We start from the raw sequence: 21,230 nt of genomic DNA, 5'->3' as shown, positions 1-21,230 counted from the left end.
CTTGACGAGGTAATCCAGCAACTTGGCGACGAGATGCTGGGAGAGCTGCTTGCGCGGCTGTCCGATACCGCGGCCTTAGCGGAGGCGCATTCGGAGGCTCCGGCAGAGGATTTTGTCCCCCGCGACGAGTGACTGGTGTGCCCTCGTTCGCATCCATAAATCGTTTCACTTGTTTGTATGATGAATCAACTCCCTTGCCCTACAACGAGCCTGAAACGAAAGACGCACCCCCTGCCCCCTCCGAAGCCCCCGTTCGGATTCGCCGACTTGCCTGGGAGAAAAAGTTACCTGGCAGCTATACCATCTCTGCCGCTCCTGGGGTTAACTCGCTCCACCTTCCTCTCGAACTTGAGTCCACTGCGAACGCGCTCAAGCTCTCCCTCTCGGGTCTGGTCGACTGCGGAGCCACTTCGGACTTTATCGACACAGAATATGTCAACCGAAACAACGTGCCAGTCCGAAATCTCTCAGTACCCATACCGGTCTACAATGTCGATGGTACTCCCAATGATGCTGGGTCTATTCGCCAAATCGCGGACCTCGTTCTACGGTACAACGGACACTCCGAACGCGTTCAGCTGGCTGTAACCCACCTTGGGAAACAGGATTTGATACTCGGATACTCCTGGCTCAAGAAACACAACCCCGAGATCAACTGGGAAACGAAAGAGGTGAAAATGAGTTGATGCCCCCGAAGCTGCTCCACTTGCCGCGACGAGGAACGGACCGAGCGCGCTGAGGTTCGGCGCCTCCGACTCCTCAAATCGTGTTTGCTCTCGGGCGCCTTCCCCACCGTTTGCGCTATCGATATTGCCGGTCCAGACGATGCTGACGACGAACTCGGAGCTACTTCGGACCCTCCGAGTCCCCCACCAGACCTCGACGACGACGAGCATCTTGAAGACGGCGACCGCATCTTCTACACCCCCTTTCGCCCAATCGAGGAGATTCGCGCTGGGAGCACCGTGTCCCAACGCCTTGCAGAGGCCTTCGCCCGTAACTCGGCCCCCCCGCCTTCGGAAATTCCGGACTGGGCCAAGGAGTTCCAAGACGTCTTTGACAAGGAGTCCTTCGACACGTTACCAGAGCGCAGGGCTTGGGACCACGCTATCGAACTCGTTCCCGACGCAAAGCCCGCTAATTGCACAGCTCATTCACTCAGGAATACTAATAAAAACATGGCTACTGGTGAAGGGCCGTACTCATAAAACCTGGGGAAGGGCTTAAGGGTCACAAATGTCACACTTTTTAAAAAACCATTTTGTTCATTTTTGGGTGTTAGATCATAGTATTGATGATGGGATTGATGGCATCAAGATAAAGTGATCAATGTGGAACGATTTTTGATGGACATCAGTACCATTGATGGCTATGTCAGGATACATCAATTTTAGCCTAATTAGGGTGTATACCTTTGCCCTAGATCACAGGCCTACCTAGATGTTTATCCGGGTCTTCGGCCTGAAAGAATAGTGATTTGCCTTTCCATATCTGGTAATAGCTTAGTCATAGCTGTCAAACTCATTGAGATATTCACAATTGATTGAATGTCACATTTTTTGTCACAATACTCCGGCCATGGCTGGCATGAGCTCCCCCAGGTTTTATGAGTACAGCCCTTCACCAGTAGCCACAGTTTTATTAGTAAAACTGAGTGCACATCCTGAATTGCAAGGTGTATCAGATCTCCCCCCTTGAACAGCGCGAACTTGACGAGTTCATCGAGGAGGGACTTGCTACCGGCCGTATCCGCCCTTCGAAATCTCCGATGGCTTCCCCCGTCTTCTTCGTTAAGAAAAAGGACGGAGGACTTCGGTTTGTCCAGGACTACCGCGCCCTCAACGCTATGACGATTAAGAACCGGTACCCCCTTTCGGACTAACCGAGGGTTGTTCGAGCCTTTGGTGATGTATTTTGGCCTGACAAACTCCCCCGCGACCTTCCAGACGATGATGAATGACATTTTCCAGGATCTCATTCTTTCAGGAGACGTTATAATCTACCTCGACGATATCCTTATTGCACATTCGGACCTCCGTAAGCACCGCGAGATCGTCCGCGAAGTCCTTCGGAGACTCCGAATGCACAAGCTGTACCTTCGCAAGGAGAAGTGCGACTTTGAGAAATCGTCGATCGAGTACCTGGGGGTTATCATCTCTCACAACCACGTCGAAATGGATCCCGTTAAGGTCGCCGGGGTCTCCGCATGGCCCCCGCAAAAACAAGAAGGACGTCCAGCAGTTTCTGGGGTTTGCTAATTTCTACCGCAGGTTCATTCGGGATTTCTCGGCCCTCGCGCAGCCTCTCTTTGCGCTCACCAAGAAAGACCAGAAATGGACCTGGGGAGACGCCGGAGCCGCCGCCTTTCAAGCTATCAAAGACGCGGTCGTCTCAGAGCCCGTCTTAGCGATCCCGGACGACTCTCGGCCTTTCCGACTTGAAGCAGACAGCTCAGATTATGCGACGGGGGCGGTTCTTTCCCCACAATCCGCCCCGGACGGGAAGTGGCACCCTGTAGCGTTCTATTCCAAAAGCTTAAATGATGTCCAGCGCAACTACGAGATCCACGACAAGGAGATGCTCGCGATCATCCGCGCACTCGAGGAGTATCGGCATTTCCTCGAGGGCCCGCATCCGGTCGAGATTTGGACTGACCATAAGAATTTGGAGTATTTCCGAAAGGCGCAGCACCTTAACCGTCGGGCAAGCCCGATGGTCGTTGTACCTTTCTAGGTTTGACTTCACGCTGCACCACGTCCCAGGTCACCAGATGGGCCGCCCAGATGCTCTCTCCCGCCGGCCTGACCACGGCATCTCCGAAGACAACTCGGACGTCACCCTCTTGCGCCCCGAGCTTTTCCACGTTCGCGCGCTCGAGGCCGTCACTGTCTCTGGGCCGGGGTCCGAACTTGTCCGCGACATCAAGGAAGCGCTATCCGGTGAGCCTGACCTAGAGGAGCCCGTCGCGCTTGCGGCCCGGCAACTCTTGAAGGTCCGAGGTCAAGTTCGGGGCCCCTAGGGAATGGCACGGGTATACCCACGGGTATCCAAGGGCCTACCCGCACCCGTACCCGCACAGCCACAGTACTCATACCCGCGGGTACGGGTATGGGTTTACCCATGGTTTGGGCAGGCAGGGAGGAAGAGACAGCTTGGTTATTGTCCGGAAGGTGGGATAAAAATGCTGTGCAAGAGCAGAGTCGAACACAGAGCATCTTGGACACCACAAGGGAGCAAAGCTAGCTGAGTCATCAAGCCACGGGCAAGGCTGTCGCTGACCCGTACCCGTACCTGCGCGGGTAAAACCCGCGTACCCGCGCGCGGGTATGGCCTACCCGTGCCATTGCCTAGGGGCCCCCGCTCATCATGTTCGGACGAGTGGGCCGTCTCGGGCGATCTCTTGTACTTCCGCGGCAAGGTCGTAGTCCCCAAAGACAAGGACCTAAGGAGGCGCATCATCGAGCTCTGCCACGACACGCGGGTCGCCGGACACGCCGGTCGGTTCAAAACCCTAGAGCTGGTTTCGCGCAACTACTGGTGGCCACAGATGTCCCGCCATATCGGACGCTACGTCGCGACCTGCGACTTGTGCTGCTGCACGAAGGCCCTCCGAAGGCTCCCGCACGGAGAGCTACACCCGACCGAAGTCCCCCCCGAACGCTGGCACACCATCACGGTGGACTTCATCGTCGAGCTCCCCGAAGCTCATGGGTACGACGTGGTCATGGTAGTCGTCGACACTCTTGGTAAACGCGCCCACTTCACCGAGTGCCATACGACAATAGACGCGGTCGGAGCCGCCCGGTTGTACTATCGGAATGTCTGGAGGCACCACGGAACCCCCGAGAAGTACATTTCGGACCGTGGTTCGCAGTTCATCGCTGGCTTCACGTGCGAACTCTGGCGCTTAATTGGCGTCAAACCGGCCACCTCTACGGCTTACCACCCGCAAACCGACGGACAAACCGAACGCGTTAACCAAGAGCTCGAGCAGTACATCCGGATCTTCACCAACTACCAACAAGACGACTGGGACGAGCTTATCCCTGCCGCTGAGTTCGCCTATAACAACCACGTTCACTCCTCCACTCAACAGGTACCCTTTATGACGGACACTGGTCGGCTCCCCCAAATGGGTTTCGAGCCAGGCGCCCGCTCAGAGTTGGAGTCGGTGAACGAGTTTCGATCGGATAGCTAACGGCGTCTCCGAGGCAAAGGCCGCGCTCGTTAAAGCCAAAGACGAGTATAAACGGTACTACGATCGGAAACGTTCGGATGCTCCGAATATTCAAGTTGGTGATAAGGTTTGGCTGGACGCTTCTGACATCAGAACGACTCGGCCCTCCGAGAAGTTCTCCCACAAGCGCCTTGGACCGTTCAAGGTGCTCGCAGAGGTTAGCAAAGGTGCCTACAAGCTCGACCTCCCCCCGCGTTACTCTAAGCTCCACCCCGTCTTCCCCGTTGTTAAGCTCGAGCCCGCTCAGGACAACCCCTTCGATGGACGACCCGGCTACGACGAACTGCCCCCCGAACTAGAGGACGGAGTCCCCGAATGGGAAGTCGAGGAAATCTTGGATGCCAGGATAAGGTATAAGCGTCTTAACTATTTCGTCAGGTGGAAAGGCTACGATGCCTCACACGACTCGTGGGTTCGGTTCGACCGTGTCTTTGCGCCAGACAAGATTGCGGACTTCTATCGGAGGTACCCGGGTAAACCACGGCACATCGCCTCAGCTCCTTGCCCTTTCGAACTATGCGTCGGGACGCCGCATTCAAAGGGGGGGGTGATGTCAGGGAACCCCCGCTTCGGCCTCCTTCGGACCCTCCGAACGCATCCGAGGCGCATCCGACCGGCGCCCCCTCGGACGCTCCGACCCACCCCGACCATTGTCCACGGCCTCCTTCGCCCGCACAATCACCGATCCGTCAAGACCCTCCCAACGATCACCTTGGGACAGAGCCTGCGACGCCGCTCAGGCCTTCTGCGCTCTACGTCGGCAGTTACGGACGACCAGTATATAGTTGGTGCCCTAGCAGGCAGACCCTTAGAGTTTCTTCTCTTTGGATCCTCCCCTGCTAGGTTGGTCCCTCCGTGTATTTCCCATAGCTTTTATTCACGCTTTGGATCCTCCCCTGCTAGGCTTTCGTCGGAGTCTCCAGGGTTGCCCTTACACCAGCGAAGAAAGTCGGGAAGTCGTCCTCGTCAATATCTACCATCAAGACAGTGTTGCTGCCAGGGCCACTTATCCAATTCCAGACCTGGAGGGGTCAATCTGTTGTTGCCCAGCTCCAGTGCGTCTTCGGTATCAGCGGGATAGCGTCTTGCTTGGGAGATGTCGAAACCTTGCTCGGTGGTAAGCATAGCCACCAAATTGCGTCAGCTCCAACGCAGCCATTGATCGAGCGGAATTTGCGACAGGCTGAGGTGGGTACGGATGAAGTCAACGTGAGCCGCGATATGTTCTCCAAGGTTTGAGCCTGGAGACGCGTCCTTGCGCGTGACATAAGAGGCAATGACCGCAAAGGTTTTGTGTGCGTCCAAGACGTCAGTAATATCACGAGGGAAGGTGTGTGGGGAGAGGCGGTCGACATCATCGCCAATCATCGCCAATCGACATGCTGAACCCCGGAATGTCGAAGACGGGGACCATTTTCCCGCCGAAAGACACTACCGGCATCATTCTTGTGGGGATCTTGTCCTGTTCGTTAAACGCGCGCAAACGCGCTATAGTAAGCGCCGGGAGGGGAACTGGTTTTCGGAGGGAGAAAGCCGCGATGATGGGGTCGGGGATGGGGATGCCATTCTTGGTCGTCAAGCCCGACTTCGTGGGTTCCAAGCCACCTTTGAAAGACATTGTCGGCGTCGCTGGCTTGTTGTCGCGCAGGTAATTCGAGACGAGGGTGAGCAGCGCGATCGAGAGGGGTTCGTGGGATTTGTGGATTCTGTCCTTTGTGGCGCAAGCCTCAATTTCCTCCTCAGTGAAACCCTGGAGCGCGCGCAAGGGACCACCAATGTCGGGCACGGCCGCGTCCTTAGCCAATGCAGCCAGCCTTGCTCTCTCCGTCTGCATCAAGGACTTTCTATTCGACTCCTCCACGTCGCGGTTGTAAACGTTGCGGTCTTGCGAAGAGAGGAAGAATGAGATGACATCCTCAGGAGCCGTCATCTTGGCCTCAAAGTCGAAATCCGCGGGATATGGGGCTTGGACACCTGCAATGGGCATCATTTCACCCGCTTTGTAGAACTGCATTGCGCGCGAAAAGGCCGCGAAAGGCTGGGAGAGCAAGGGTGAATGAGGAAGGGGCTAAAAAAGTCGAAGTCGCGGTGAACGCGAGAAGTCACGCCAAGGTCACACGCCATCTATTCAGGACTACTACGGTGGGCTTCCTCCCAGTCGAGAGCCATCTTATCTCCCGTTACCCCAAGTAGTTATAGAGATAGAGGCACATCAGTTGTAGATCAGTAAGTGATTGGCTTATGCTGGCATAACCATTCAGCTGTGACTATAGGTTACTTAATGAAAGTTGTTCGTATAAACAAAACATACAACTTTGGTTTGTGACGATCTGTGACATTCTCTGATGATTATACTGTCAAATGGCGAAAATTTCCTTTTTTGGAAATTTGTCACACTATGTGACCTTGTATAACAGCGTGACTCAGGCGCTGAAATGAACACAAGTCACCAGGGGTTCAATTATTCAACATCATTCATAGCATGATATACTTGTAGTATAACGACTGACAAACCACTTTGTGACGTCACATACCAGTTCAAGTCCGAGTCTTATGCTAACTAATAAGCCTAAGTTACCTTAGAGCTTGGGATTTACGCACTTTATAGCAGCTTTATTGGAGTATTTATCATAGCGTAGGGTTTCAGAGCCATCCTCTCTAATTAGAATGACCAGTGGGGGGTAATGGTCATTCTAATTAGAGAGGATATGCGGAATCCACAGGTGGGTTTGGCCGGGTTCAGAAATCAGTGTACCCTGACCCTGACCCTGACAGACCCTACCCTGAAACCCTGCAGGTTTTCATATTATAGATCTTGTCATTCCTTCTCTTTGAACCCTCCCCTGCTATGAATCTCAGGCCTCTGGTAGATATGCTGCCCATGGCCATTGAAGATGCTGGCTATGACTCAAACTATAAAAAATTTAAAACAGAAATTTAGCTTTTAATACTAAATCTCCACTCTAATTTAAACTCCTCACAACTCAAAATCCTAGATTCAATAGCGCGCAAGTTTGGGGTGGTTCAATGCGCTGTTGCACTTTCAAACTTAGAGTTACTTAAGTTAAACAAACCAGATCAAAAGATCAGATCAAGAGGTTCAACAAATCCAATAGATAAAGAAATCAACAACTAAACAATTCTAAATTGCTCAGAAGAAAGGTTGGTTTGTACACCTCCAAGTCTAGCCAGTCCTGACAAACAGATTTCTGTAGTATATTGTCAAAGTCACACAATCATTACATCTTGGCCTATAAGTATAATTCATGCAAGTAAGTTGTCATCCATAGGTTAAATAGACATTGGAATAGTACTTAAATGACGAAGTATTTATCTATGTTCCTTTATATTTTGTTTTTAATATTCTCTGCCATTCATTTTTAAATACTAAGTATGCAACAATCTATTTCACATGAACATCAAGGCACTTGGGGATAATGAAAACTCATTCATCATTTTGGGTAAAAAAAATATTACACAATAATAATGGGATCCACGGATAGATGGCCAGGACTATAGTAATCATGACGCTAACATTTTAGTTCTGCTTGAGGCTAAGTCTCAAAGAACCTTTTCATTCACTCGGAGCTCAGACAAGTGGAAACGGCTGTGAAATATATCTACAATGGTTAGCTTCTTCAGTGAACCCTGTACAATATGGCACTCACTGCAGCATCTGGGTCCAAGGGACAAGCTCGAACGTGAGCGACGGCGACTCCGTACGAACTTTCAGCTGGCGCAACCGGACATAAACGTCCTGCGTCGTGTCTTCGAGCCCGTTGACCGACTTCCTTGCGCGGATGTTGCACGCCTTGAAGTGAAATGCCTTCTCCGCGCTGCGGGCCGCGAGGAAGTCTGCCACCACGTCGTCGTCGAGCGTGTCGGGGAGGAAGTAGCCGGCCACGGCGAGGACCTCGAGGCACGGCACGAGGCGGGTGTTGGCGAAGGTCCTCGCAAAGTCGTTTGTGAACAGCATGTGATCCTCGACGCTCTTGACCCCGCGCTCCCACGCGTCGTCCCACAGCCACTCATGGCTCCGGTCGATGTCCTGCACGTAGAGGCTGCGCAGAGCGGAGCAATGGGCGAGCGAGGCGGCCAGTTCGCCTGGCGTCGTGAGTACGTCCTGCAGGAAGAGGCTTGTGAGATCCTCGGCGCGTCGGGCAAGTTTGGCGAAGGCGTGGTGCGGCCAGGAGATGAAGTCGTAATCGGCGTGCGACACGTGTCGGATGTACAGTGTCTGAAGGCGGGGCAGGTCAAGCAGCTGCATAATCTGCCCTAAGATTTGGCGTGTGGCTTCGGGTTGCAGTTTCCTCGTGACGACGCCGATTGATAGACAGCCGACATTGCCACTGAGCTGGAGATCGGTCACCGGGGAGGACAACGGAATTTCATCGATGCGCAGCTGTGGAATGGTAACGGCGCAAGAAGGAAAACACTCGGCGAGGAAAGCGAGTTGGGCGCGTATGTCCTCGAGGCTCTTCGGCCAGGGGTAGTTGTCCAACTCGGCTGTGACGCTGAAGAGTTGAGCCCAGGGCAGCTTGGGCGGAACCTTGTTAAATCTGACTGTTGTCAGCTTTGGCGCCACTTCGAAGGCGTCGATGCCTGCCAGAGAAAGATAGCTGGAAATGGAGAGGGACTCGAGCAATGGAAGGCGGCCGCGAATGGCGGGTATCGACGCCCTCGTGCCGTAGTCATCGACAGATAGCCTGAACTCCAGGCGCCGCCACCGTTCAGCATGCGTTGCGAGGAGTCGCAAACCGCGCCGCGAGTCCCGCTCGGGATCATAGACAATATCGAGAGGCAAGCTAGCGGAGTGTTTCAAACAGAGTCGAATTATCGGGAGGACGATGAAGTCCGAGCCTTGACTGCGCATGTTCATATTAGACCAGAGGACCGGCGTCCCAATGATGATACGCCGCCAATGCACGCAGACTTCGGCCACCGTCGACAGGTCTGAGATGCCCTCCGAGTAGATGCTCGATCTGTCCGCTAGATAGGTCTTTTTGGTGGGCGACATGTGCTTGAAGATCTCGAGAAGCAGCTCGGGCGGCAGACGCCGAATTGGCGCCAGCGTGCTCCTGCAGGCCATCATATACGCGCGAAGCACGTCCCTCTCGCCAGCCACTGCGTCATAAGCCTCCTTCAAAGCCGCTATCTCCTCCTCATAGCGCTCCAGCTGCTCGTCGTAGAGCTCCAGGTCCGTCGAGCCCTCTTCGAGGATAGCTTCTGTATGAGTGGCGACGGCGCCAGACGGCGCAGAGTTGGCGCGACAGAGATCTTGGATAGTGTCCCACTGCTCCTCAGTCGGAAGGTTGACGGATGAAAACGGTTCTGTGGACGGCGAACGGCGGCTCATGATGGCCCGGGAAAGAAGAAAAAAAATGACCTGATCTGACGTGTTATAGATTTGAGTTTTTCTCACAGTCTGCCAAATGGCAGATGCGGCCGATATTTCGGTAAATTACGACCGAAGGGCTGGCTTTGGACTCGCTTTCAATTTCGGGCTCGTTCAGCAGGTCAGTACTGTTTGTTGCAGTTGTGGAGGCCGCGTATAGAGCTAAGTTGCGGACGGTTGTTATTTACTAGTGGCTTGAATTGCTCTCGCGACGGCTAGATAACGAAAATTTGCATAAAAACTTATATATTATACGCTTCTCCACCGAGAAAGAGGAGCGACGTTGGACGTGGGGTAAGATTCTGGCCTCTCCATCTTCGGGTCCATCCCACCGTGAATCGTGATCACCTTGGGCCAGAGGTAACCGAAGCCCTCTCGACAAGTGCATCCCACTCGGCTTCGGTGTAGTCCCGGACGGGAATCTGCCATTCCTCGTGGGCGCTGTGGGAGAGGACAGAGTCCAGCTCCCATGCCTCGGTCTCTGCGAACGACGCCTCCGTCCATCGCTCCCAGTCGTCGTCCGCTGGAACGTGGTGCGATGCGGACTTCTTGCTTAGTGGTCCTGCATCACAGGTCAGTATCGATTGAAAAACCCAACGACAAGCCACGCACCTTGGCGCCGACGGCGGACCTTCGCGGGCCGCGCGATGTCGAGCAAGTTCACCTCCACCCGGGCCGTCGTCCGGTGCGCCGGCTCGAAGTCATCGTCGTCGATGTCGTCCGTCTCTCGCTGCCACTCGTCACGGGCGTCACGGCTGCCCAGCTCCTGTGCTGCATGGACGCGCTGGGCAACGGCGAGCCGCCGCCGGGCAGCGTCGCTCCGCAGAAACTCGGGCCGCGCGCCGTCAGCGTGGAGCTGCTCTTTCGCGGCGGCAACGGCCTGCGGGTAGGTGAGCCCTTGAGCGCGGGCTTGGGCGCGGAACGCCTATGCTGGTCAGCGGTCAGGAAGCGTTTATGGGCCATGGAAACGGACCTTGCGTGCGTTGTGCGGGTCTTGGGGGACTAGTTGCGTGCGTGTCATTGTTATGGGGATTCGCGCTGGGGTGTTGGTTGTTCGCTGGGTTGGTGCTGTGAGGAGAACGGAAGGGAGAGATGTTTTTATAGACATACCTCCCCGGTACCGTTGACTCATTTGCATCGGTTTGTGTCCGTCGGAGACGCTGAATCAGCAAGATGACTCGAATCGGTGTCGGGGCACAGCATGGCGTCTAGGCGCTTCTCGGATGTTCGTGTCATTGTTTCCGCCAGCGCTGCCGGTCCAGGAGGATACTAGTATTGTCGGGGCCGCACTATGAGTCGATCATGAGCGTCGTGAAGAAGAAGGGAATGCCAAGTCCCACGGGATCAGATGTGATGCGGATCAGAAAAATTGCGTCACGTTTTTTCTCACACACCCAGTGGCTAGTCAACGGCGCTCACAGAACTTTCGACGCATGAGAAGGCATGATGGAGCCTCTCAGCTGGAGCACCCGATGGTCTGCATGGACACAGAAAACCGGATGTACAGCCGATTCAACACATTTGATTTTCACGAGTCATTCATCATCACATTCAACCGCAAACTAGAGTCCAAAGACCAGTACGGAAATCAGAAACTGTAGCCGATTTGTCCTTTCCGTCACCAACGCCCGCCCGTCCTTCAAAGAGTGATCGGGAGGCAGTTGATCGCGATGAGCCCGCCCCACTCCTTCTGCGGGGCGTCGCACGTGACGGTGGTCGAGCCGCTACACGCAGTCAGTGAATCGAAAGGCGGCTAAGTAAGCGTGCAAACCAGTTGTTGCCGATGACGGTGATGGGCGAGCAGCTGAGGCCGATGGGGACGTTGAGGCCGCTGAGGTCGAGGCCGACGAGCGCGGCGACGAGGGACGCGACGGAGCTGGTGGAGGAGACGACGCTGGCGCAGCACTGCGGCGAGGAGGGCGGGGTCACCGGGGGCGTGTTGGGCACGGCGGCAGCAAGGGTCTGTAGACGCGTCAATAGGGCTTCGACGCCTTTCAAGGGAAGCGCATACAATGAGCACCGAGGTGGTGAGCAGGGCGAGCTTGTTGAACATCTTGGGGAGGGCTTGAACGACAGGTGGGTTGTGTTCGAGTGAAGAAAAACGGTGTACGGCGTGCAGTTTTTATATGTTTTTGGACAGTGTGCAAGTTCGTGCGTGCCGTCATGGATGAAAACACGAACGAGGAACTAACAGTGGGAAGAGTGGAGCTGATTGGCAGGTCGTTGTTGCCTTCGATTACAGACGGGCCTAGAAGTGGGAGAAGCAAGCGTAATTTAGAGGAAGACTTGATGCACGGAGAACTTTTTTTCCTCAGGCTGGCCTCGCTGGTCAGTCAGAAAATCATCAACGAAACATGAACCAGATAGCGCACAAAGATCCCGATATTGCTTGAGGTTTGCCAAGTTATTCTTCGTTCGAGGTAACTGAAGGAGCTATGTAACAATGTCAAATGAATCAGTGCACATTTTGAAGGGACCTTGAATACTTGCCTCGCGCTTGAATGTAGCTTTCCCAGTCGGGAGCCCAACATCCCTGATGTCACGGTGTGGCGGCAGAGCGTCGTAACCATGAGAAATGGATACCCTGACGAGCCAACGCGGAAAACAACATCAGGACATGCGCGTTCGCAATTGCCCGACGGACGTGCGTCGCCCCGGCCAGAAGCCTGTCGCCCGTCCCCGGCAGCGCACGGCAGAATCTGCCTGGCGGCAATAGAGCGGGCGGACGCGCCAGGCGAGTGGGCCAGGGTCTACAGTCAGCGGAGGCGGGAGGCATGGAAGAGCTATTTGAAGGAAAACATGGAAATAAGTCTTTAGTTCGGTTCAAATGCGTAAGTATAGGGTTTTCTGTGCACACTCACCGCGCGGGAGTAGTTCGTGATCAGTCCACCAGTAATCCGTAACGATGGGCGGCCCGCGACATGCCTTATTTGACGGCGTTGCAATCCGGGATGCAGTCCGGGATGGTCCTCTCGACCTTCGGGCAATGGCAAACGGGCGTCGGGCAGATGGAAGTCAAAACGAAGACGTGGCGGCTGATGTAAGCAAGATGACGAAGCTCGAGGATTTCGGCCGAAAGAATTCGCTTTGTGACTGGGCCGGTGTATAACAAGACTTGACTGACAGAGTATGAAGAGAACCTCGAGGAGATATATAGCTCCTTAGTACTCCAGCCATCGTCCCAATGACGAGCTTCAAAGTCCTCCTGATCAAGTCACGGGTTGCACGTGAGCGTGAGTGATCCACGATCAATCAGTAAACTGACCTCTCCGATGTTGCTCACAGCTTCCACATTCGCCGCCCACTGCCACCCAGACTCATCCGCCAATCTTCCGACTTCAGACGACTCGACGGGGACTCATGCGGCTGGCAGCGGACAGAACCAGCGCCCGACTTCTTCGTGTAATTCCGCGTCATTGGCTCGACCACTTCTCAACAGAATCCAGCAATAGCTGGCATAGTGGCACCAACACATGGTCACATCTATCACCAACGTCTTAGTCCACGTCGACGTCAACGTCTATCGCTATCCTACGCCCCACACAACTGCCTGGGATGGCAGATAAGCATCAAGATGGACGGCGGCAGTGGTATCCCGGTCAAGCATTAGTGGATGGTCGGTCACTTGTCGACGGGCTTGGGATTTGCTAGCGCTGGCCGTAGATGCGGTGCGCGCCGTCGTTCGCTTCTCTCCTCTGCACTTCCACCTCCCTCCCTTCCTTTCGTCATGCACTCTCGGTCTTTACCCGCATCGTCCTTTTCAAGACGTTCCAGAATGAATCTTAACAGACATCATGAATGGGCTGTAGTGCGTGCGGATGAGGGACCATCATGTTGTATTCCTTGCGAACCTCTCATTGCCTGGCTGACTTCCCTTTCAGTTTCGCCACCTACGCCGACGCCTTCCCTCCCCTTCTCCGTCCCGCCGCCCAACTCTGCCGTCCAATCACATCGCGCCATGCTTGTCGCTGTCGCCTGCGTCGCACTCGTTCTCCTGCTCGGAGGCGGGGTCTCTCTCTTTTGGTACCGCCGTCACTCGCGCGCAGCGAGAAAACGAGCATGGGAGAAAAAGTACGCGCTGGAAAAACCTCAGAGTGCCATGCGGAGAGGAGCGCGTGTGCCGGAGCCCCCAACTGTAGTCGTTCAGCCCCCACCAGTGGCGATCCAGAGCTATCCACAGCCACCAGCGCAGTATGCGTATCCCAATGTTTCCATGCAAGAAGAACGACATCCGATCCAAACACGGTCTCCTTCACCTCTATCTCCAGCACACATTCGCGGATCACATGCTTCTCCTACTTCTTCGCCTATATCGTCTGCCCCCCTTTCTCCAAATCACCTCTTGCTTCCGCTATCGCCATTACCGCCAACGAGTCCGCCGCCACCAGTGACGCCCGGGTCGCCATGGACTACTGTCAAACGCTTCTCTGACTCCAGCCATGTGTCATTCAGCTCCACCGTCGAGATGGGGCGCGGGTACGGCTGGAGCGGCTCGCCCACAAGCGCAGTCGTGCCGTCTTTAGTGGGCATACATCCCTTTTCCGCCATGGCCAATACGACCGACGAGGAGCTCGAGGAAGAGGAACGACAGGACACTGTCATGCCGCTCCCCAGCTCCGCGTCAAGCAGCAGAAATCCCAATAACTCGAGCACACTGGCCCCGGCACTTTCCGAGAAGGCTGCCCTGGCCGCACTTGAACGCGCACGCGAGGAAGCAGCGGAACAGCAAGCCGAAGATGCGGAGTCGTCGAGCGGATCTCCGGGTCGGCCGTTCAGCGCCGCGCCAGCCTACCGCGAGAAAGACGCAATGTTGGCGTTTGGCACGGTGCGCAACACTCCGGGGCGGAGCGGCGGGAAGGCGGGGTTGATGAGCGTCGCGTCTGAGGTAACACTCCCTGTGTACGAACCTTGAGACAGTTCTCTTCCCTTGTACACTATTTTTTCATATTCTTGATGTCGTAGCATTTAGGTTTTTTCTTGAAACTATTGACTTGATTAATTTGCAAAGAATGATGTAGAATGATGCATTTGAAATATGGTAGATATTTTTGAGTTCACCAGCAAATTCAATGAGTTGTGGTACATTGGAGGTACTTGATGTTTAGTGACTGGGCTGAGCGTGTATTATACCACTGGTAAAGTAGCTGCTTTGACTCGGAGTGAATTCAAAACTTCATAGAAACATGAACACAAATTCACCTGTAAATCCCACTTTACCCTGCTAACTAGGATGGATGATGCATTGCAGCTCCCATCCTAACTAGAATGAAATCACTCTGAGGCCCTATGCTGCAGTAAATAGTGCAATAAAACTGCTATAAAGTTAATAATTTTCCAAACAGATATTTTCTAAGTTATAGAACTGCTTATCAGTGATAATTTGATCTTAAATCATGATCACATCACTGCTTGCCAAAAAAGGCAACTTTGCTCTAAGAAATAATTCAGATACTATATATCTTAGAACTTATTACCAACATCAGTACCATCACCAATCAGATCAGAACTGCCTAAAATAGAAATGTGTCGAATACTGCAATACAGCTGCTATACAGCCAGTAAGTACTGCTGACATAATATTTCAAAAGTTCCAAAGCTACTATAAGTTATGACCACACCACTAACAGCCATAAAAGGCAACTTTGCTACTCGGTCGGTTACCTCATTAGGTAAGATTGATTTACTCTATGTCATACATTCACTAGTAAGCACACAGGACCATCTTAAGAAAGCAGGCAATTAAAAGATGACCATTAAAACGCGACAATCAACTACAGTAGCACTCATAGATGGTAGGTATCAAGGAGAACACAAGGGAGAAGAGAATGAAAGAAAAAAGTTTATAGCTCTCGAACACCAGGCGGCCCCTTCCCCTTTTTGCCTTTCGCAAAGGCCCGTGCACTGGATGCCTCATTGACGTTGGCTTTTCCAAATGCAGGTCGCGGTTTTGGTCTTGGTTTCACCTGACTTCCACCTTCGCCACTTGCTCCATCCATACGACGCTTCAGTCGGCGTAGTGCCCGGCCTCCATCATCCACGTGGTCATTTTCTTTCTCCTCGACCCGCTTCTTCTTCTTTGGCCTGCTGCCCTCCTCGTGCTCATCCACTTTCCGCTTCAAGCTCTTGGTTTTCTTTCGTGGTCGGGGTTTAGCAGACGATTTCGCGGATTTACGTGCTGCAGCTGCCCGCGAAAGCGCCGTGAGCATCTGGCGCTTGCGCTCGATGGTACTCGTTGGTTCCGGCGTCGTGTTTGCATCGTCTGGTGAGTGTTGCTTGTCGTTGTCCGTCAACTCATCATCGCTCTCCACTCGCTTCCTCTTCTTCGACCCCCGAGTTGTTCCCTTGTCATTCCTCACCTTGCGCGTCTTTGCCGCTGGGAGAGCGCCTTGCTGTTGAAGCTGTTTCAACCGCTTCAGCTCTTTCTTGACCCCATCGTCGTCCAGTCACTCCCATACACATGACTTGTCTTGGAGAGCAGAGTATATGGTGTAAGGCTTCTCACGAGTGTCACGGATAAGTACCTGTACTCTACCTGCAGGTAATTTAGGCTTCAAAACCAATACCTGCATTTGCAGCATCCGTGGGAAACGGGTACCTGTACTCACGGATACGGGTACCTGCACGGGTTATCCACGGGTATTTTGAATAAAATATTAGGATACTGAGGTATATTGACAATATTAAGAGCTTATATAGGATATAGTATCTAGTAATATACTGATATGGACACCACAGGGCATAAGAAGACTGTAGTGACTGGAATATATGGAAGATAATGAAAATTGAGATCTTCAAGAGTCATACCTGTACTCTTGGCATCCGTGGGAAACGGATACCTGTATCCGCGGATGTCAAACCTGCGGATGTTTTCCTGCAGGTACCTGTGCAAACATCCGCGAGTGTTGACACTCGTGCGGAGCTTTAATATTATGGTGCGTGTGTCCGTGTTGTTCTGGAGAGACATTCTTTTGAAGGGGACATCTTCGGGCCAACGAATAGTGACGCTGTGGGCGGCAACAATCTTCTCGCCGAAGGTCTCGAAGTTCATTCGGATCGTCTTTCCTACGATGTCCTCTGGTAATGGAATGAGTAAACTGGGAAGCAAGTAATGAAAACACCAACCTAATCCCCGCTGAATTATAGCTGCGGCCTCCACCCGCATCTCGGGGACACTCGGCGCTCCTAGCTTTCCTATATAGTTGTTGTCAGATACACAATCACACACTGTTGTCGACGACAAACCTTTAGCGCGTGCAACAGCCCATAACTCCAGCAATCCAGGGATTTGTGCAGGGTCCCTCTTGAGGATATCGTTGAAAAAGCGTGAGGCACCTCCGGTCTCGATCATGACTGGGACCATTGTGTCGTTGAGATGTCCCCGACTGAAAAACGAGACACCAAGTATGCCTGTGCGCCTTTCGAGCTCGACCATCTGTGCAAGGATAGTGTCAGCCACAAAACAGACTGCAATGAAGACCATTTCTACCTCCTCTGATGTGAATTTGATCGTGGAGACCCCATCGGCTGCGGCTGACTTGTTGTCTTTCCGAACCCCAACCCGTTGAACCTCGCGCTGCGTCCTTGATAGCTTCAACCATGTTGTCGATTTCCTCTTCTGTGACGTCTTTGAGCAGGCTTGGATCCTCCGCAATCATGGCTTGGACGTCCTTCAACAAGTACTTGTCGCCGGCGGGACGATCTAGAATTGATCAGTGCTCTTTTCTAACGAGTTGTCAAGACATAAGTACCAGCGTTGAGCTCATTCATCAGGTGCTTTATTTTGGCGTTGTACTTGTTGACAGCGCGGGGTTTCTTGTTGAGCCGTTGAGATGAGTTGGTAATCTGACGTAAGACTTCCTTTTCAGCGACCCCATGGGCAGCAGCAAGCTCCGGTACAGCGAGTCGTATCGGCGCAAGAAGATTCTCGATCAGCTCATATAGCTCCATCTATGCGAAAGATGATGGCCACTGCCTACCAGGCTAATGCAAAAGATGACGGCAAGGGCCTAGGATATATTATTTAAAGAAGTATTACTGTGTTTTTAGCACCTGGGGGATGATATCATTGATGGGATTGATGGTAATAAGGTATTGTGACTAATGTGGAACGATTTTTGATTGCCATCACTGCTTTTGATAGCTGAATTCTGTTAGATCAATCTTACCTAAGCCATTATTTATTTCCTTGTTTCTGTCCTATCAAGTCTCCAATATTACATACCGAGTCATCGGCCTGAAGAAAAGGTGATTTATCTGACATAATATGTCAAAACATTAGTCATATGCATCAGTTCCATTGAGAAAATCAGCAAATACAAGGGCCCTGACATCTTTTGCATTAGCCTGGTAAGCAATTGCCAGCATCTTTTGCATAGAATCAGCAATAGGTAGTGTCTCGATGGCGTCAGCGAGCTGCATCCCTCGGTTCTCCTTGACGAGTTTCCGGGCCCGTACATTCGCGCGGTAATTGGCGCCTTTCTTGACGTGACTGGAACGACCCCGCTGGCGAGAAGGAATGATTGGACGAAGGGGGTGACGGCTTGCATGAGTGCTCTTTACGCGAGCAACAGGTGATTCCTCGTCGACCTACTCTTTGTTTCCGTCGTCGGGGCACGGGATTGTCGTCTGGAGGGGGGGAAGAAGACATAAGGAAAGAAAGGAGGTGTGCGTGAGAGGCTGTGACGATTTCGTGAAGGATTCGTGAAGAGTTTGTGAAGAATGTGACGCCAGGCTTTGGCCGAAAGGATTGCCGTGTTTCAGGGATTCAGGGTCGTTCGGGCATTTGGTGGGCATTCTCCGATGTTGCCGTTGGGCGGCATTGGCCCAAGGGTGCAAGTCTGAAATTTCATAGCATTTTTAGCTGTCTAGCATTGGATTGGGTAAACTAACTAGAGGAGGGCGTCTGCAAAACGGCGCATTTGGTCCTGAAGGGTGCTGCGTGTATGTAACTCGAGCCTCCCATGCTGAAGATCATTGACGGCCATAAAACTTCGAATACTAGTTAGTGGGAGTGATACAATGTCGGAAAAACTCACTGGTCTCGGTAAACATGGCCGGTTGATGAGTTGAAGGCAAAAATCGTTTCGCGATGTCCAGTCAAAGTCGTGCATGGCCCAGAGCTGGCTGAAAGGCTTGACTCTGTCGCCGTCGACTCTGTCACAGCCTCAGATTCGGCCTCAGCAATGGAAAAGGCAGTATTGATAGCTTTGCGTCCATGCCGTTCGTGTGGCGACAGTCGAGATTGAGTCATTGGTGCTGCCGCCAAAACGGGGACGGTGGACGGTGGATACCGCGGGATTGTTATATACGAGTAGGCGGGTGAGTGATAGAGATGTTGTTTGTTGTATTGACCACCTGTGTTGCCGACAAAAGGTAGCGCGAGCCGGGAGGAATATCGCTTTCGCTGAGCTTCCTCGTGGTCCTTTTGGAGGATATGAGGGCCGAATTCAAGCGTTTGCCGGTTGCTGCGCGATCTCTGGTAGTGACTGGAACGGCTGAAGGAAGTGTTGCGCCATTGGGGATGGGAGGGAGGTCGATGTGAAGACCAGTCTCAAGATCGTCATGATCAAGAGCACATAAGAGGTTCCATTGCGATTTGAGGCTGGCCCACGTAAGATGTCCAGTGATACTTTCGCGCTTGGCACCAGGAGCGTTCAGCGCTGCACTTCTAGGTTAGTTGTCAGTCGAATGAAAAATTGGGCACGGGGCTAGACTTACAATAGTGTGAACCCTCCGACACCAGGCACCAGCCAAAAGAAGACCTTATCCGATTGTTCGTGGGTTTCAAACGAGTTGTAGTTAGAACTGGGGAAGAAGGGAGGGGTGCAAAAGTCTGCATCCGCCATGCTGACGCGACACTGAGATAGTCAGTACAAAGCTGTAAGTAAAGGAGTAGACACTCACAAGTCCCACGAGCTCAGGCTGGCAGCACTCAGGAAGCCACAAAGTTGGGTGGTGTTGGGTGAGAGCCAATGTCTTGCCTTCGACCGACGTAGACGTTGCTGTGTGGAGAGGCGGTGATGTCACGGTGGTCACGCTGTCACTATTCGGCAGAGAGCAGAGATTCAAGTTGTCGTATCTGCCATGTATCTTATCGCGTACGCGCGCAGATGCAGATTTCGCGTCTACTCTTCTCCTCCTCTCAATGCTCAGAGACTCTGAGCTCGTCAGAGAGCACAGATTGTCGCATCTGTGTATCAACTGTGTATCTTATCGTGAGCGCGCGCAGATGCAGATTTCGCGTCTACTCTCCTCCTCCTCTCAATGCTCAGAGGCTCAGAGACTCTGAGTCGGACTCAGAAGTTCAGAACTTGAAGCGCCAGAGCATTCACTCGGCTCGGGATCAGTACATACTTCATACTGTACTACTAGTATGCATTGTAGAAGATTGGCATCGAAGTCAGTTTTGTCCTTCCAGTATCTATGCATTCACTCAAAACATATAATGTGCCATTGCTCTATATGCACCATGGCTGGTATTTGACTCCATCTTCAACCCAGTTTGAAACCACAGTCGGACGCGACACAAGCATCGGACATCCGCTTGAGACGTTATTGAAGGTGATCTGTATGCTTGCAGACTGCTGGACTGTTGTTCACAAAGCAGAGATGAGCACAAGAATTGTGGAGGTGCTATACTAGTAGTACAGTGATCACGCATTCATGGCATATTAGAATGCTGAGATGATACTGAACTTGAAGGAGCAAAGACCGTTCATATATTTCATTCATATGAGCGACGACCAAGGACTCGAATCGAAAGATGAATTTCAAGCATGATTTCCTGATTCAAAGCATGTCAACGAGAACGCCTCACCATCTTAAGCAATTGCCATTGAAAAGGATGCAACAGTGTTCACTGCCAACAGGATGCGACTCTGATTTTGCTGAGATCTTCGGGCGTTACGTGGTGTTGGGGTTAGGGTTAGCTCGGACGTCATTCATAACAACAGCCTGTGACGCAAGGCCACAGGCTCAGTGTTAAAAATATTCTAAGTACAAAAAGTAGAAAGTGAGCGATATGGCAGGGCAGTATCATGTGGAGGAAGGGAAAGGTGAAGAGTGTGAGGATATATATGGACAGCAGGGTGCAGATAAGGACGACAGAGAGTGTGTGTGGATAAGAACAGAGAGCCGCGATGGGAGGTGGAATGTGCTACGAATAAGTTAGATGAGGGAAAGTGATGATGCGGCCTGCGTGACATGTCACGAAAGTCACCATTCATCGCTGTCGCCATGCACAAGTCGGGGGCACGCTCTTCCCGCTTGTTCGTCCTTGGCTCCTCGAGGCCGAGCCTTGGGCTGCTATCCAGCTCGTCTCCAGCTTCTCTCAAGCAAAAGGCCCTCAATGCCAGCGCCCTCAAGAAGTACCGAATCTCCGTCGCAGAAGAAATAGAGGCCGACATGGAAAGTAAGCCTGTCTCTATTTCTCTCTTTTCCAGCTAAATTCATCTGTGTCACGGTTCGGGTCGGGCCGTCCGGGCCCGCATGGGCCCGCATACCGCCGCCCCTTCGACAATCCCCCATTCCTTCAACCCCTTCCCTTCACCCCTGCGGCCCTACGCAGCGCCCATCCGATCCGCCCTGGGACCTGGCGCC

At 52.8% G+C, this 21,230-nt stretch overlaps 3 protein-coding genes across 3 annotated transcripts; 1 reads left to right on the top strand and 2 right to left on the bottom strand.

Moving 5' to 3' along the window:
- Positions 1-7,826: 7,826 nt before the first annotated feature.
- MIND_00649600 (F-box domain-containing protein) lies at positions 7,827-9,593 on the bottom strand (the record flags this gene model as incomplete). The annotated part of the gene is made up of 2 exons (XM_037363226.1): positions 7,827-7,857; positions 7,906-9,593. The coding sequence occupies 2 exons, from the start codon at positions 9,591-9,593 to the stop codon at positions 7,827-7,829; spliced, it is 1,719 nt and encodes a 572-aa protein (XP_037221147.1).
- Positions 9,594-9,976: 383 nt separating this feature from the next.
- MIND_00649500 (uncharacterized protein) lies at positions 9,977-10,653 on the bottom strand (the record flags this gene model as incomplete). Its single annotated transcript, XM_037363225.1, has 3 exons — positions 9,977-10,194; positions 10,245-10,557; positions 10,606-10,653. The coding sequence occupies 3 exons, from the start codon at positions 10,651-10,653 to the stop codon at positions 9,977-9,979; spliced, it is 579 nt and encodes a 192-aa protein (XP_037221146.1).
- A 2,163-nt stretch (positions 10,654-12,816) lies between these two features.
- MIND_00649400 (uncharacterized protein) lies at positions 12,817-14,544 on the top strand (the record flags this gene model as incomplete). Its single annotated transcript, XM_037363224.1, has 5 exons — positions 12,817-12,859; positions 12,918-13,034; positions 13,079-13,241; positions 13,284-13,465; positions 13,514-14,544. The coding sequence occupies 5 exons, from the start codon at positions 12,817-12,819 to the stop codon at positions 14,542-14,544; spliced, it is 1,536 nt and encodes a 511-aa protein (XP_037221145.1).
- Between the last annotated feature and the right edge of the window lie 6,686 nt (positions 14,545-21,230).

Source organism: Mycena indigotica (genome assembly GCF_014461135.1).
Source record: "Mycena indigotica strain 171206Taipei chromosome Unknown Mind.scaff0005, whole genome shotgun sequence".
Taxonomy (NCBI): Eukaryota; Fungi; Basidiomycota; class Agaricomycetes; order Agaricales; family Mycenaceae; genus Mycena; species Mycena indigotica.
This window is presented reverse-complemented; position numbering and strand designations above follow the sequence as displayed.